This window comes from Panthera leo, chromosome F3 (genome assembly GCF_018350215.1).
Source record: "Panthera leo isolate Ple1 chromosome F3, P.leo_Ple1_pat1.1, whole genome shotgun sequence".
In the NCBI taxonomy this organism is placed as follows: domain Eukaryota; kingdom Metazoa; phylum Chordata; class Mammalia; order Carnivora; family Felidae; genus Panthera; species Panthera leo.
The window spans coordinates 44721961-44738591 of NC_056696.1; the positions used below are offsets into that span (position 1 = coordinate 44721961).

The 16631-nt window shown below is 51.4% G+C and overlaps 1 protein-coding gene across 1 annotated transcript in view; it reads left to right on the plus strand.

Annotated features, from left to right (window-relative positions):
• The first annotated feature begins 10969 nt into the window (after positions 1–10969).
• LOC122211422 (ras association domain-containing protein 5-like) overlaps positions 10970–16631 on the plus strand; it is a 29085-nt gene continuing 23423 nt past the window's right edge. The window contains exon 1 of the mRNA XM_042924540.1: positions 10970–11485. Coding sequence (XP_042780474.1) covers positions 11366–11485 — 120 coding nt within the window. The 5' untranslated portion in view covers positions 10970–11365. The remainder of the gene's footprint in view (positions 11486–16631) is intronic.

A 16631-nucleotide genomic window follows, 5' to 3' on the forward strand; every position in this document is an offset into this window, starting at 1 on the left:
AGGTCTCAGCTTGGTGGCATTTCTCCTTGCAACTCTTTAAGGAAAAGAAAATCATTGATTTCCCTCCGTCTGGAAGGAACCACTGTGAGTTAACATTTTTACATTTTCTTCCTGTATATTCATCCATTTTTCAAAACATGGTTGGGATCATCCTGTAGATAAGTATCTGGCCTCCACCTTTGAAAAGCAGTAATCCCAAGGTTCTGGCTGTCTTCTCTCTGCCACGCCAGAGGGAGACAGGGAGGGAGGAAGAGGGGTAGGTGTGTGAGGGGGCAGAGATGGACTCAGAACCCCCAGCTGCAAACTTAACAGGCCCTGTGGGTTGTGCTTGACTCTTCCAAGTGGAGAAACGGAGGAAAGGTGCCCACCTGTTCTTTCTCCACCACAAACCTAGTACTTTCATTTTATTTTTGAGAGACAGAGACAGAGCTCGAGCAGGGGAGGCATAGAGAGAGAGGGAGACACAGAATCCGAAACAGGCCCTAGGCTCTCAGCTGTCAGCACAGAGCCAGACATGGGCTCAAACTCATGAGTCATGAGACCATGACCTGAGCCAAAGTCGGACGCTTAACCGACTGAGCCACCCAGGTGCCCCTATTATTATTATTATTTTTTTTTGAGAGACAGAGAGAGACTGGGTGCAAGCAGGGGAGGTTCAGAAGGAGAGGCAGAGAGAGTTTCAAGCAGGCTGTGCGCTCAGCACTGAGTCAGATGTGAGGCTCCATCCCACGACCATGAGATCATACCCTGAGCTGAAATCAAGAGTCAGACGCTCAATGGACTGAGCCACCCAAGTGCCCCAAAACTAGTGTTTTAGAATCTCTCCTTGGAGATCTCTGACGTCTGTGATATGTGACTTTTTCCCTGGGCACTTCTTGTTGACCTAGCAAATCCCCTTCATGTCCACCCCAGGTCCCTTCTTCAGTTTAACGCTGATTCCCAGAGAACATGGCTGGCATTGGCCAAAGACCACAAGAAATTGCCAGCATGGCTGCAGTTCCTTTACTAGGCCCTGATTACTTTATGCTTCAGGTGGTCTTTACTCCTAGATGTCACTCTGTGATGAAAAAAAAAAAACCCTCAGGGACTCCCCGGTGCCCTCGCAATGGAGCTCGAGTTTGCCAGTTTGGTCCAGGCCTTTCATTGCCTTTGCGGAAGCAGACCCCGAGGGTGGAAGTTCTTGCCCCAACTGTTGATTCTCATCATAACCCACTGTAGCCCAGGGGACGCCTCGCAGCTCTGCCTCCTTGGCCTCTGGTGCCACTTGTGTTGGTGCATGGAATGTGCAGGTGACAAGCAAAACCAGAAGCGATCTTCCTTCCACTCAGGTCACTCACAGCCAGGCACTGAAGTGGTTTACACCTGCTGCTCCCAGGGTCCTTCCCCTCCCCCTGCCCTTTCGGGAGCTAGGAGCCAGGAGCACCCAGAAACCAGCCTCCCGCTCCTGGCTGCACACGGCCCGGCCCGGCCCTCACTCAGGCACTTTCCACACGTGGGAGTCTGGCCATCCCCATGTTCCTCCTGTGCTACGATTTCCTTAATATTTCTCTTTAAATACGTTCATTTTATCAAACTTAGATAAAACGTGTGTTCAAGGAAAATTTGAAAATCCTTGAACCACTGGTTTGATGTCCTGAGGATTTTTTTCCCTGACACATATTCAATTAATTCTTAATCTCTAAAATTGAAAGAACAACGTGTTTGCAAGGACTGCCTCAGATTCCTTCCACACGTATTTACTGAGCCAGGCACTGCTCTAAAATCCTTTTAGGTGCTGTCAGTGGGAAATGCTGCCTACGGAAGCTAGTCTCTTAGGTCATCCAGTGCTTCGATTACCAGCACACTGGGTCTGGCCCCTGCCTACGGGAGGCTGTGACTGTGGAGAGAACCTGGGCAGCTGGGAAGAAAATTCCAGCCATCTGAGCCAGTGCTAAGGCGCTCAGCCAAAGGAGAGATGGAAGGTGGGAGCGCCTGGGCGGCTCAGTCGGTTAAGCGTTTGACTCTTGATCTCGGCTCAGGTCATGATCTTACGCTTCATGAGTTCAAGCCCCACATCAGGCTGACGGTGGAGCCTGCTTGGGATTCTCTCTTTCCCCCTCTCACTGCCCCTCCCTCCCTCTCTCTCTGAAAATAAAGAAACTTGAAAAAAATATATAAAAGAAACAAAGGAGGGGCGCCTGAGTGGCTCAGTCGGTTAAGCGTCTGATTTGGGCTCAGGTCATGATCTCACAGCTCGTGAATTTGAGCCCCACGTCAGGCTCTGTGATGACAGCTAGGAGCCTGGAGCCTGCTTTGGATTCTGTCTCCCTCTCTCTGCCCCACCCCTGCTTGCTCTCTGTCTCTCAAAACTGAATAAACATTAAAAAAAAAAAAAAGAAATAAAGGAGGAATGGATCCTTAGGTACTTACCGTAGGGAGTCATGCAGAGTGGAAGTAAGTCACTCCATGGTCCATACAGGGCAAGCCTATCTGTATTGTGTGTGTGTGTGTGTGTGTGTGTGTGTGTGTGTGTGTGTGTGTTAGTGCAGAGCAAGGGCTTGGAGGCTTCCTGGCAATCCACGGGAGAGATTTCACCTTGCGGGGGTGGGAGTAGGAGTCTCTGTCTCTGTTGCCTCCAATGGCCCTCCTGGATTTTTTATCCCGCCATCCCTGTGATGAAAACCTGCAGTGGCTTCCCATGGCTCTCAAAATCAATCCAAATCTGGACAAGCACAGACATCCTTCATGGTCTGGCTCTGCCAACTCTCCAAAATACCAGAAAGATGGGCCACTGTCCTGGACATGAAACCGAGACACTATGACTGTGGTCTGGCAGGCACTTTTTGCTATAAGATTGGTGATTGTCCTCTCCCCTGTGGCCCAAGGTATGGCTCCCCTTTGTAGATGGAAAGACCAGGACCCTGTCCCCACTCACCAAAGGGACAGATAGATGGCTTCCATAGCTCCAGGGTGGATCAGCCCCACAGGTTGCTGGCTGATACCTTTCTGCCACACCCTTACCTCCCACCCTCTACTGTCACTCCTTAGCGGGGCCTCTGCTGGAATGGCCTCCCTCAGCCCCTGCAGCCATGCGAGGTGACTCAGCTGGCATGGAGAGCTGAGTTTCCTGGCTCCTGGCCCCATGCTCCCTCCCACAGCAGGCACGCTGCTGTCTGTCTACCCAGCGCTCTGCCTTTCCAGAACGCTGGCCTGCCCCAACCCTGAGCCCAACAGCCACATGCTGAGCCCAGAACTACCACACGGGGGAGCCAGCCGCAAGACGGGGAGAGCCTGGGGGTGGGGTCTGTCCCTGCTCAGGCTCCCTAACACACACTGACACACACCTGCACCTTTCTCAGTGGATTCTGGGTCCTAGGTCTCCTCCGAAATGCTGGACAAATGTTTATCGCATTTAATTGTGACTGATAACAACAGTAGTTAACATTTGTTGAGGTATATCATGTGTTCTTTCTACTTGTTTTATCAGTTTTTGAGAGAGAAGTATTGAAATATCCAATTATAATTGTGGATTACCCTATTTCTCCTTACGGTTCTATCTTTCTGAATTTTGAAGCTCCATTATTCAGTGCTTAGACATTTAGGATTAGTATGTTCTCTAGATGAATTGACCCCTTATCATTAAGAAATAACCTTCTATATCCCTGGTAATATTCTTTTCTCTGAAATCTACTTTGTCCAATAATAATATAGCCACTCCAGCTTTCTTTTGATTACCATGAGCATGATACTTATTAATCCATCCTTTTACTTTTAGGCTATTTGTGTCTTTATAGTTAAAAGTCATTTCCTGTAGATAGCAAATGGTTGGATCTTGTTTTTTTTTTAAATCCAATTGGATAATCTCTGCCCTTTAATTGGGTTATTTAGATCATTTGCATTTAATGTGATTATCGATATAATTAGATTTTAAGTCTATCATGTTTCTATTTTTTCCTATCTGTCCTTTCTGTTCTTTGTTCCTCTTTTTTCCCTGCCTTATTTTGGAAAATTGAATATATTTTATGTTTCCATTTTATTTCATTTGTTGCCAGCCCACCCACATGTGCCAAAGCCAGTCTCCAGCTGTCCTGCTCCACTCTGGCTACATTTGGGACAGCTGCTCCACCCTCCACAGATTTCCTTCAACGCTCTAGAAGCCAGAAGTGTTAGCCAAAGCTGTCAGTGATTCATTTCCACTAGGCAGCTGCCTCTCACAGGAGCCGCCCCAAGGCCTATCTGACCAGCTCAGTCCAACCCATGGGGCTTGTTTCTGATCAGGCAGAGCTGAAAGCCTTCCCAACCAGGAGGCACCTGAGGTCCTGGCTCTGAGGAGGGACACAGCTCTAGTACCTGTTTCTAGAAATCCTTAGGTACTGGAGACATTTCCCTGTGTTCCTCACAGCTCGACCCCGACTGTGGCTGCCTGAGATGGCCTCTGGGTGGGCCAGGTCAGTCCTGAGTCTCTGAGGAGGCAGCGAGGCCTCTTTCTACGTGTCACAGTGCAGGAGTTGTTTGTGTCTGACCCTGGTGACCACGTTGCCCTGGCTAATGGAGGACTGGTCTTGCCTGGAGAGGGGCAGGTGGGGGGCAGGGTTGTTGATCAGAAACACCTTTTGTGATTTTCTAGTCTCATCAAAGGAGGACAACTAGAAGGTAGACTCCCTGTGTCTGACTCGGACCTGACATGAGCTCTTCAGGACCTGTGCCTCTTGGTATCCCTGCCTTAACTGTGTCCAGTGTTTTTAAATGCAAGGGCCCTATCAAAGCTGTCAGCCAAGCAACAGAAGTGCTGTGTGGGCTAGAACCCGCGAGACAGTGAATCTCCTGTGAGTCTAACCTAAATGGTATGTAGCCACTTACCTTTTATGACAGGAAGTCGCCTGAGGAGAAATAGAGCTCTCTGCTCTGCACGGCTGGTTTAATACTGTAAAATGCTGCTCTCAGGATGGAGGATGGCATTCTTAAGATTCAAGCCAGAGAGGGCATCTTGGAAAGGCTGCTTCTGAAAAGCATGGGGAAGGTGTGGGAGGTCTGGTCGTTACCGGTAAATATGTGTCAGGAAGAGGGGAGGACGTAAGATTTTGACAGGCAGAGAAAGCAGCAGAACAAACCACAAGAGGGCAGGGAAGCTGCTGGGAGCATGAATCAAATGTTGTGCGGCTGCAATGAGGGATGCTCTATGCTAGCTGGAGATGGGTATGAACTGCCTGCTGGGCATGTGCTGTGAAGGGCCTTGAAGGACCGACTTCGAGGGTGCAGTTTGGAACATTATTGTAGGCAGTGGGGAGTGAGAGTCGTTGGAGGAAGGACAATTGTAATGGCAAATTGTCAGATACAGAGGGTCTGGACTGTAAATCAGATTCTACCATTTACTTGCTCTGTGACTAGGGCAAACTAAGCACGCTGAGCCTCAGTTTATTCCTCTGCAAAATACTTCCTCGCAGGGTTGTGCCGATCAAGTGAGAATATGAAATGTATAAGAGCTTGATAACTCTAATATAACTTCTTCTTTCATGTTGTTCTACTAGACTGTGCATGGTGACAAGGCAGAGGCTATGTCTAATCCAGGCCTGAATCTCAACTCCTGGTCTGGTACTTGCCATGTAGAAGGTACCCAGTAAATATTCCTTTTTCTTTTAAGTTTATTAATTTTTGAGAGAGAGGGAGTGAGAGACAGACAGAGACAGAGACAGAGGTGGGGGGAGGGACAGAGAGAGAGGGGGACAGAGGATCTAAAGCAGGCTCCATGTTGATAGCAAAGAGCCTGACTCGGGGCTCAAACCCACAATGACCTGAGCCAAAGGCTAACACTTAACCAACTGAGCCACCCAGGCACCCCTGCCCAGTAAATATTTCTTAAATGAATGGATGAAAGAATCAGCAATTAGAGCTCAACACATAATAATAATTATAGCATAGTAATAATTATAGTACAGTGATAGTATAGTATAGTCTAGTATACTATAGTAATAGTTATTCAATAACTATTAGTTGAAATTTGAATAAAAGGTTTTGTGATAGAACAGTCGTGATTAGACCTTCGTATAGAAGGGTGACTTTGGAGACACCTGGGTGGCTCAGTCAGTTAGGTGTCCAACTCTTTGGCTCAGGTTATGATCTCACGGTTCATGGGATCAGGTCCCATGTAGGGGTCTGTGCTGATAGTGCAGAACCCGCTTGGGATTCTCTGTCTCCCTCTCTCTGCCTCACCACTGCTCATGCTTTTTCTTTCCAAAATATATAAACAATAGGGGCTCCGAGGTGGCTCAGTTGGTTAAGTGTCTGGCTTCTGCTTAGGTCATCATTTTGCAGCTCGTGAGTTTGAACCCTGCATGGGCTCTGTGCAGACAGCTCAGAGCCTGAAACCTGCTTCGGATTCCGTGTCTCCTTCTCTCTCTGCCCCTCCCCCACTCTCTCTCTCTCTTTCTCTCTCTCTCTCAAGAATAAATAAAAGTTTTAAAAAGTTTATAAATAAATAAATAAATAAATAAATATTAAAAAAAAAAAAAGAACGGTGACCTTGGCGATAAGGGTACGGGAAGTTTGGAGACGGCAGAGATGGAAACAAAGGAAACTACTGGAAGGCTTTGCAGTAATCTACATTAATGGTATTCATTGAGCTAGGAAATGTGAAGGAGCAGGTGGAGGGGGAGGCGGGGAATAATAAGCTCAATTTGGGGCCCATCGCCAGTGAGGCTCCAAGGGAAGGGCTGGGTATTCCGTGAGCTGTTGCATCTTGCCACGGGGAGCTGCCTGGGAGGGTGAGAATTCTGAGACACGAGTCTGTGAGGGATAGTTGGCACCATTGGCACAGGTGAGACTAAGCTCCCAGGGAGAATACAGGCTTATGGGAGCAGAGGTAGGAAGAGAAGACGGTCAGTGGCTGGGCCCTGAGAAACCTCAACAAGCTAAAGGGAAGATGGGGGCAGAGGCGAACTGGGAAAGTAGTTCCTGGCTTGTGATGGGCTATGATTTCGGGCAGGGTGGCTATTACGAGAGCAATCACAAGGGTAAACACCTTATACTACTGCAGGGTGTCCCAGACCTTGATTCTGAAGTCAGACAAGCTGGGTGGGTTTGGCTTCGCCATTAATTAGCACGTATGATTATGTGCAAATTACTTAACCTGCCTGAACCTCCTTTTCCTCTCTGGAAATAGAGATAATAAGTGTAGCTTCCTCATCAGTTTGTTGTAGGGACTAAATGAAATGATGCACATACAGTTAGCGGCACAGTGCCTGCACATACTGGCTAATAATAATTTCAAAATATGTCTCAGGGGTCGGGTGGCAGGTACCTGACCCTGGTTTGAAGTCTCTGAATATGTCGGCAGGTCATAAGGCCCCAGATCCGATCTCTACCCCGACACCCTTCAGCGGGACAGATGAAGAATCCTGAGGTCCAAAGCTGCTCCAGATGCCATACCAAGCTGGAGTTGAGCTGGGGTAGCACAGAGCTCCTGACTTCCAGTCTTGTGATCCAGCTTTTCTGGAACACACAGAGCCACGCAGTGCCTCCAATGAGGGGGATCTGGGCACATGCCAGGAGCACATCTGAGAAAGGAAGAAAGCTTAAAATAGTGTCTTTCATCATCTGACACTTTGAGGCAGGAAAGTCACCCATTTCACCATTTCACTTTGGCCTTTCTGAACCCCAGCACGATGCCATGGATTTAAGGCTCCAGAGCCTGCAACCTAAGGTCCAGACCCCTCTTTCTGGGTCCAGAGACAAGAGCAGCCAGTTCCTGTCCTTTGTGTGTTCACCCCAGAGACTTAAAAAGCTACTGCTCGGGCTCTTCCATTCCCCTGCCCCCTTCGCCTCCTCTGGTCAGGTTGTCACCGCTGTTGGTTATTCACAGGGAAGAGGTGCTGACAGGGTCATTAGACACTGAAAGGAATCCAGTCTTCCTTTCTAAGGGTCCCTGGAGCTTCAGTCTAGATTTTTCCTCCTGGAGGCTGGCCAACTTATTCTATTATATTTGATCTTTGCAGCTTTCAGAAGAAAGTCCCAGGGTCCTCAACAACACAGTCTCTGTGTTGCTGGCTTCTTTACTCATGAGTCTCTTCCAGGCCTAGAGTCACTGACAGGTGGAGCAGGGTGGAGGAAGATACTAACTAGGAGGTAGGAGACTTTGCAGGTATGAGCTGTGATGGAACATGCTACTTCCCTCACTTTCCTGTCTATAAAATGGGTCTGATACCTGCTTTCAAGATTCTAGAGCCGCCCAAGTAATGAATGGTAAAAAGGCTTTGAGAAGCCTTATTCAGACACCAGTTTTTCTTAATATTTGGAACAGCAGAGAATAGCACCCTAAAAGAACACGAAATCACTTCGGACTTTTCCTAAGCACGTCTGGCAGCTAGTGCGTCGCTCACAAGGGGAGACTCATGCCGACTCCTGGGGTACTTTGGCTTGACGTTTAAAGAGGCTGTTACTAGCTGTGTCTTAAGATCGCGCATTTTGAATGTGTAGCATTGCAGTTGCTTTCCAGAGGTCTCTGCGTGACTCCAAGGACACAGTGCGGCCCCCAAAGAACCTGGGGCTTGTGTTTTCTTAAGGACTGGATTCCCACTGAGCAAGAAGGTTCCTTTCATAAAGAAAAGTGTGCTTCTTTGCTGGCTGGACAAAGCAGGTAGGCTGCTGATGGCCCACGGATCACGCAGAGCCCCCCTCTCTGCAGCGTTCCTCGTTCTGGCATTGGACCTGGAGGCACTGGTGAGGCCAATACCAGATTCCTTTGCCTGAACCACTGTCTCTGGGGAATCTTCCTTCCAACAAAAATAAGTAAGTAAAAAGCCTCTAAAATACTCAGCTGAAGGGGCACCTGGGTGGCTCTGTCGTTTGAACGTCCACCTTTGGCTCGGGTCGTGATCTCATGGTTTGTGAGTTTGAGCCCTGTATCAGGCTCTCTGCTGTCAGTGCTGAGTCTGCTTCGGATCCTCTATCCCCCGCCCCCTCTGCCCCTCCCCAACTTGTGCTCTCTCAAAAATAAATACATTAAAAAAATAAAAATAAAATACTCAGTTGAAGAAAAGATTGTTCCAGATAATGCCAGAACCTACCTTCAACCCTATTAAATGTCAGCTCTTTCCCCAAAACACCTTGTAGCTCACTCGAGCCCCCATCCCCAGCTGCTTGCTTGCACTTATTATCTCCCTGTTAAGGGTGGCAGTTACGGGTATTGACCCTTCTCCTGAGCCCAAGGTGGCCGGCCGGGGGTGCCAGCTCTCGGCTATCTCATGTTTGGACCTGCCAGGCACTCACAGGCTTCTGGGAAGAAGACTGTGTGGGACGATGGAGCCAGATTGGGCTGCAGTGTGAAACCCTCCTGAGCACTGACAGATTTGGCTAAGGTGGGGGAGGGAGAGGACTCCTCATAAAAATAACGAGAGCTGAAAAAGGAGTTGGCAGCTTGGTATCTGGGGGCTGAGTCTATCCCTCCAGCCGGTGTGCTTCCCTGGGACTGGCTGTTTCCGAACTGCAGGGAGAGCCAGGTGAACCTACCTGCAGAGCATCCTGTTAACTCCTCTCAGCCACTCTCAGGATGCTCTGGGGTCCACAGGCCATCAGACTCCATCAGCACGGTGCCCCCAGCATTCCAGGCTCTGAAGGCTTTGTTTTCCTTTCCTGGGACTCCAGGCCGCATTATACAGAAAGAGGGCAAGACGCACACCAGAACAGTCCCATTTCTGCTGAGAGGCTGTAGATCACAACGGCTAAGAGCGTGGGCCCTAGAGTTGCATAGGCCCGGGTCTGAGGACCAGCACAAATATCCTACTTGTGTGACTCTGAACCTCAGTTTCCTCATCCATAAAATGGGAATAATAATCTCTACCTCAAGGCTGTTGGGCAAGTTAAATGGCAGACTGCATGTAAATGGCCTGGCACATGTAGGAGTTATTCAAGCAATGGTACTTCGAACTATTGCTGTACAAACATGGTCTGAGGCATAATGGGGGTGTTGCCCTAATTGCTTTGGGGTTAAGCCCTAGTCAAGGAAGATGTCCCCTTCATCTAGTCTCATGGGGAAATGTACACGGCCATCTATTTTTTTTAATATATATATATTTTCAAAGTTTATTATTTATTTTGGGAGAGAGAGAGAGGGGGAAGGGGAGGGACAGAGAGAGGGAGAGAGAGAGAGAATCCCAAGCAGACTGCGCACTGTCAGATGCTGGGCTGGAAGTCAGGAACCATGAGATCATGACCGGAAGTCTGACATTTAAGGGACTGAGCCACCCAGGCGCCGCAACGTGGGCCATCTCTGATGGAAATGACAAGAACTGGCAAAGACCCCTCTTGCCAGAGTGTCAGGAAAGTGCACAAATAACCTGGGTGGTGGCTGCAGACTCCTTTGATATCCTGAGTCTTCCTGAGGGCCAAGTTCTGCGTGTGTGGGTGGAAGGGGAGGCTTGCTCTCCAGGTTGCCATAACTTTGCATATGATTTGCATATGTTTGTGGGGCCCCTGCAGTTTCTTCTGGCGTCTCCAAGTTAAAATATTGCTGCTTCTGCAGACAGAACAGATATTGATTTTCTTCTTCTCCGGTTACTTCTCTAACCACTCTGATTGACTGGGCTCCTTCGCCCAGTGAATGGGGGCTGTGAGAGTGGGATGAGGAGGTGGACGGGAGGGGGGGGGGGGGGGGAGGAGAGACGCTGACGACCCTATAGCACATTCTACTCCGTGAACATGAGCCATCATGGGTGATGAGAATGAGCTGTTTCCAGAAGGATGAAGAAAAGACCTAGGGAAGTGTCTCCCTCGGGTGCGTCCTGGTCTGTTCCTTCCCCGCATCCTTGACCTGACCTCTGGTGCCCCGGGTCCACCTGGCCCCGGGATCCAGCGCCACCCAGTGAGGCGGGAGGCGCGGGGTGGGGTGGGGGTGGGGGGGAGCGCGGGCGGGGGAGGGGCGCCGCGACAGCCGAGCAGGGCTTTGGGGAACCTTGCGAGAGGAAGTGGCTTCCGACTTCTCCGCGCGCAGGGCGAGCGGCAGGAAAGGCGCGGGCAGGGGGAGGAGGTGTCGAGATGGCGCTCCGCGCGCGGGGCGGAGGGGACGAAACCGCAGATGCCGAGTGAGCCGGCGAGCGCAGCGCGCGAGGCGGGCGCCCACGTCCCACCCCGGAGCTTGCAGCGCCGGCGGCGCGCGGGGAAGCGCGCAGGTTACGCCGCCGCCCCAGCCGCTCGGGCCCGGGCTGAGAGCCCAGGCGGCCGGCTCCGGCTGCGCCTGGCCCCGTGACCGCCCACCCGCCGGCGGGGCTGGGAGCTCGCGCCCCGCGGGGCCCGGGGCGGGGACCCCCCCGACCCCGACCCCGACCCCAACCTCGGCCGCCGCGTGAGCCCGGCCGGTCACACGCGCCCGCTGCCTCGCGGGGCTCCGGGCTAGATGACGGTGGACAGCAGCATGAGTAGTGGGTACTGCAGCCTGGAGGAGGAACTGGAGGATTGCTTCTTCACTGCCAAGACCACCTTCTTCAGAAATGTGCAGACCAAACAAACTCCGAAGGTAAACCTGATGATCGAATGCAAGAGCGGTTCACGGGGGGGGGGGGGGGGGGGGGGGGGGGGCGAATAACCTCGGGTCTGGAAGGGAAACCTGCATCCTGGCCGACAGGCAAAGCCATGTGTTACCACTGCCGGTGGCCAGTTGCCCTGGGGACCCTCGTGAACTTGTCTGCTGAGCCGACCTAGGGTTGGATCTGGAGCCCTTCGGGGACCACCAGCAAGCACTGTTCTCTTTTTACTGCCCTTTTCAGTATTTCCTGTCCCTGGACCTTTTCAAAATGGCTCTCTATGACTTGGGGACAGCGCCTGGCTCAGGGTCTGGCAGCCTGCTTACCTGTGCCTGGGGAGGGTGACAGGGCAACTACTTTTTTTTTTTTTTTTTTTTTTTTTTCATTTAACTCCCCAAACCTGAGCTTTGAAGCTCTAGATGGAAAGTGGATGGCACCCGGTAGGATAAACATTCATAGGTTGAAACTTCCGTATTGTGGGTAGCCAGGAACCATCTTAAAACACAGTTTTAGCAACTTTGCAGAAGTGCGTCAAGTTTTTAGAAGCAAACTATAATTTCTCTTCTACGTCATTGTCCTATGACCGTTTTAACTTACTGGCTTGCTTGGGGTAACCTCAAGGGCGAGTGTATGTGTTTCCTAATGGGGTCCTAGTGCTTCTTGTAGCAACTCTGGACACCCAGCATGCCTGAGGCCCCTGGCCACACCCTCCCAGTTGCCACAGATCACTTATCTGCCACATACTTGGTGGGAGTGGTGGCAGAGCTCTGTTTATTTGTTATGTTATTTAGATGAGAGGGATCCAAGCCAAGCCTTTGGAGAGGTTACCTAAAAGAGACTGTTTGTAGACCGAAGTGAGCCGTTAAATTGCACAGGTGTGTGCAGGCTCATCATTAATTTAGCAGTCTTACATGGATAGATTCACGAAAAACTTCCCCAGGCCTGACTCTGGGGCCTCCTTTGTGAATAATTCATCTTGCCTGTAGGTCCTGCATTTGCTGGGATCTGACATCACACGAATGTACTGGACCTTTCAATTGTGAGAGGGTACCCAAGAACCAAAGGAAAGGTTTTGATTTTAATGTTCGAAGGAATCAACTAAAACAGGCCCCTGGAACCAGCACCTGCTTTCTGGGGCACCCCTTTATGAGGCTGGAGAGCAGGGATGTTTCTGGAGGGCTGGGGGCGGGAGCAGGTAGAGCTGTAGATAGGGCTCATGCAGAACAGTGTGGTTGCAGACGGGAGGTGTCCTGCTCTCTCCTTAGGGTTCTTGCCTCATTGTGTGGACTGCCCCCCAACCCCCACCCCGAAGGTACTCCAGCCGTCTAGGGTCTTTAAGACCGGTGGCTCTCAACCTTAGCCACATACTGGGGAGCTTTAGAAAATGTGGGTACCTGCCCACAACTGGAGAGTCTGACTTCATTGGCTTGGGGTACAGCCTGGGCATCAGGATTTTGAAAAGCTCCCCAGGTAACTCTGATATGCAACTGAGGTACAACCATTGCTCGAGCGAGTTTTGCTGCTGCCTGGGAAGGAAATGGTTCCTGTTTTTAAAACAAAGTTTAGCTGCTGTGCTTACTGCCAGCCAGGCTGTAAGCTCTTGGTCCCAGAAGGTGGGCTTTTTGCATGATTGGGTGGAGGAAGACGCACTGCAAAGCTGAGGTTTCTTTTACTTGACAAATGAAGGAGGTAGCCGTTTCTGGTATTTCTTGGGAGAGATAGAAATACCATACACGGAAATATGCTGGGGTGGGGTTGGGGGTGGTGGGTGACTTGGTCGTTGGCCCAAACAGCCTCCTGTCCTCCTCCCTGCCTCCCAACACTCCTTCCCAGCATCAGTCCTGAAAATACTTTGGTTTGGCGCCCACATCAGCTCTTTCTTTACTCTGTCTAGTTCTTAAATCCATTCCCTATCATGACGCCTCTGCATATCTCCCTGCCTCATTTTGCCCAAGCACAGAAGCCCTCGGGGGGGCAGGAGTCCCTTCGAAGAAACTCCTGGGTGAGCCCCGGACAGGGTGATAAGGAGAAGCGCTTCCAAAAGGAAGGGGTGGTAGGCACCCCCACCCCCTAGCCTCACCCCTGCCGAGCCACTGTATGAGATCTGTGACCCAAGGGCAGGGCTCCTCAGCCTGGACTTGCCTTCAGTGCAGTCCCCTCCGGGGAGGGACAGGGCACCCTCTGCCTGGCAGCGAGACCTGGGGTGGCCCTGCCGGCTGTAAAGGGAGCCGTCTGTCAAGAGGCGTGTGACTGACTCAGGAACTGAGGAAGCTTCATCCAAATGTTTCCTTCTTTCAGCCTTCGAAGTGTTGTTCTGCCTTTAATCACATTTTTAGCTCTGTCTTCAACCTGCTTCTTGGAAAGAGATTTCAAAGAGATCTGTCAAATCACGACCTCATTCTAACCCCCAACGATGATGCTTTTTTCCTGACTCAGAGATCGCCTCTGAGCGCCTAAGGGGATTCCTCTTTCCTGTCTCCACGGAAAGTGTTTGTGTGTTTCCTGGTGGCTGAGAGACTAGGGCCCCCATTCAGGCAAGGTAAAGACAGCGGCTATAAATAGTCTTGTCAGAACAACCTGTATCTGCTGCTGGCCCGAGCCTGGCTGGGACCAAGCCATGGGGCAGCCTCGCTGCTGTTCCTGGTGCCACCACCTGGGAGTTGTCACTAGCCCAGCCTCCAAGGAGTCCCTGTCTCCAGCCCCTTTGGTGGGAGATTGGGGAGTGAGAAAAGCCTCCCCTTTCACAGAAAGGAGGCACCTGAAGGTAGATTGCAGCAGAGAAAGGGGACCGAGCCCTGGGCTCTTGCAGAAAATGGCAGCTGCCTGGGGAGCTGTGTCTCTGAGAGACAGGGCCACTGGGCAGCTTCAGGAGGTGAGGCCGTGCTGTCCGGGGAGTGTCCCCCTTGCCTGAGCACAGTTAGGTTGCATTTCCTTGGGTTTTCTGTGTCCAAATGAGGCTCCTGGAGGCTTCAGGGAGCACCCACCTGTGTGCCTGGCAAGGTGCACCCTGCCACCCCAGTCTACCATTCTGCAGCCTAGAGGGGTGGGGGCCTGTCCAAGGTCATGCAGCAAGTTTTTGATGGACCCAGGGTTAGAACCTACATCTCTTGCCTCCTGACCCTGAGATTTTTCTGCATTAGTCCTACAAAAGGCAGCATGTGACGGTGCAGGGCCGGTGACGGTGAAGGCAGACCCTCTGGCCATCCCTGCCATCTGCTTCTTTATTCCTGTCTGGGGTCTGACCCTGGAAGTGGGGCCGGCTTCCACCCGCCAGGTTTCCAAATGCCCACGGGTGGCGGCAGTTTAGGGTTTGGCCTCTGAACTCTCCTTGCGTGTTCAGCAGGCTCCGGGACCCGAGGACACTGGGGCCACCCCATACGTCGGGGTGGCTGCTCCGAAAACACACGGAGCCTACTTCTTGCAGAGTGTCAGAACTGAAAGGGATCCATCTGGTGTGGTGCCCCACTTTACAGATGGAGAAACTGAGGCCCAGAGGGATGGGAGGACTTCACGAGGCCACAGGTGTGACCAGGTGGGGCCAGGACTAACACCCTTCTTGGACTCCTTGTCAGGTGCTATGCTTCATCCTCTTCACTCAGTGAATGGGCCAGGACAGTCTTGGGTCCTTGTCCTCTCAGAGCCTCCTACAAAATGGAAAGACCCAAACAACCTTAGGCTCCGTCCCATAAGGCACACTAGCCAAGGGGACATTGACTGTGCATTGAACTGGCAGGGAGTTCCCTGCCATCGGTTCCAAAATCTTGCAACTTTAATCATGTACAAGTTCTTTTTGGTGTCTATCCTAAAATCCTGCTTGTTGTGTGTTTTCTTTGTGGCTATGGAGAGCAGAGGGTTGACTCTGTCGATGGTTAAATGTCCTGAAGCCCACGTGGGACACACTCCCATCCTCCTCCACTTGCACGCTCAGGTTTTCTCTGGTCTGGGTTGACACCACTGATCCTTGAAACATTCAAGGCAGATACACAGAGGAAGGGGCTCACAGAGGTCGGAGTAGAAGCCCCTCTGGTTCTGTTCCTGCATTCGGTCTCATCTCCTCACACCTCCTCTCCTCCGTCACCCCCTTCCTGGACGGGGCCTCTGTGGCACTCCGGGGACGTCAGCCAACCCTGATGACCAGTCAGGGAAATACCCATCGCTCTGCCAGCAGCAGACACAGCCCCTGCCCCTGCCCTTCTTGGCATAAGAGAAAAGAATACTAAAAATAAATATGTTCCAAATGTGAGCAATAGAAATAAAAATAAGAATCTGCAGAACCATTGTTTTAGGTGCTATCTCAGAAGCCTGCACAGACCAAGGCGAACCTCAAAAGATGTTTCATGCCGGCCCAGCCCCAGGATAGCCCTCCTTTTAGTCCGTAGGCTGTATCCCCCTCCCGTGGAGTTCTTTGCCATTTGCCTTCTCTGGTCCTTCCCGGCGTTGCTTTTCTCCGTGAAGATGGAAAGCCTTCTAAGACCGCAAGTCACATCCCCTTCAGCTGCAATGCAGCACCAAGCACTGGTTTCACAAGCAGAGTTCTGTCCAAGCGCTGGTTAGGTTTAGTTGCCATGTCTTCTCTCCGGCATCCTGTATCATCAGGAGAGACTAAAGGTTCTAACGGCCCCTGTTTTTCAGTCATGGAACACGAGAGCAGTTTATTCCCGCCCCGCCCCCGCCCCCCCCCCACTTTAAGTCAAGTTGCATTGGCAGGTGGGGGCTCAGGATAACACATGCAGATTTTTGTGGGCCAGGCCCGGAAATGGTGTGTTTCTTACACCCACACGCCATTGGCCAGAACTCAGTCACATGGCCGCACCTGACCACGAGGGAGGTTGGGAAATGAAGTACAGCTGTGAGCCCAGGTGGCAGAGGAAGAGGCTGTGGTGAGCATTCAGCTGTCTCTGCACGCACCCTTCCTCCCACCTTCTCTGCGCAACCGCCTTTGGAAGTTCTGCTCATACTTTCTTGGGGACGGGTCATAGCTGTCTCTCCAGTCTTGTACCTCTCCTTCATCTGTCACCATGGATATGCCGTTCCCGGGATGAGCTCCTGTCTCCCCCTGCTACACTGGCAGCTCCTTGAGGACAGATGCTTCTCCTTACTCAGCGCTTCTCCACTCCTCTGGAGCATCGGAAGCCCCCA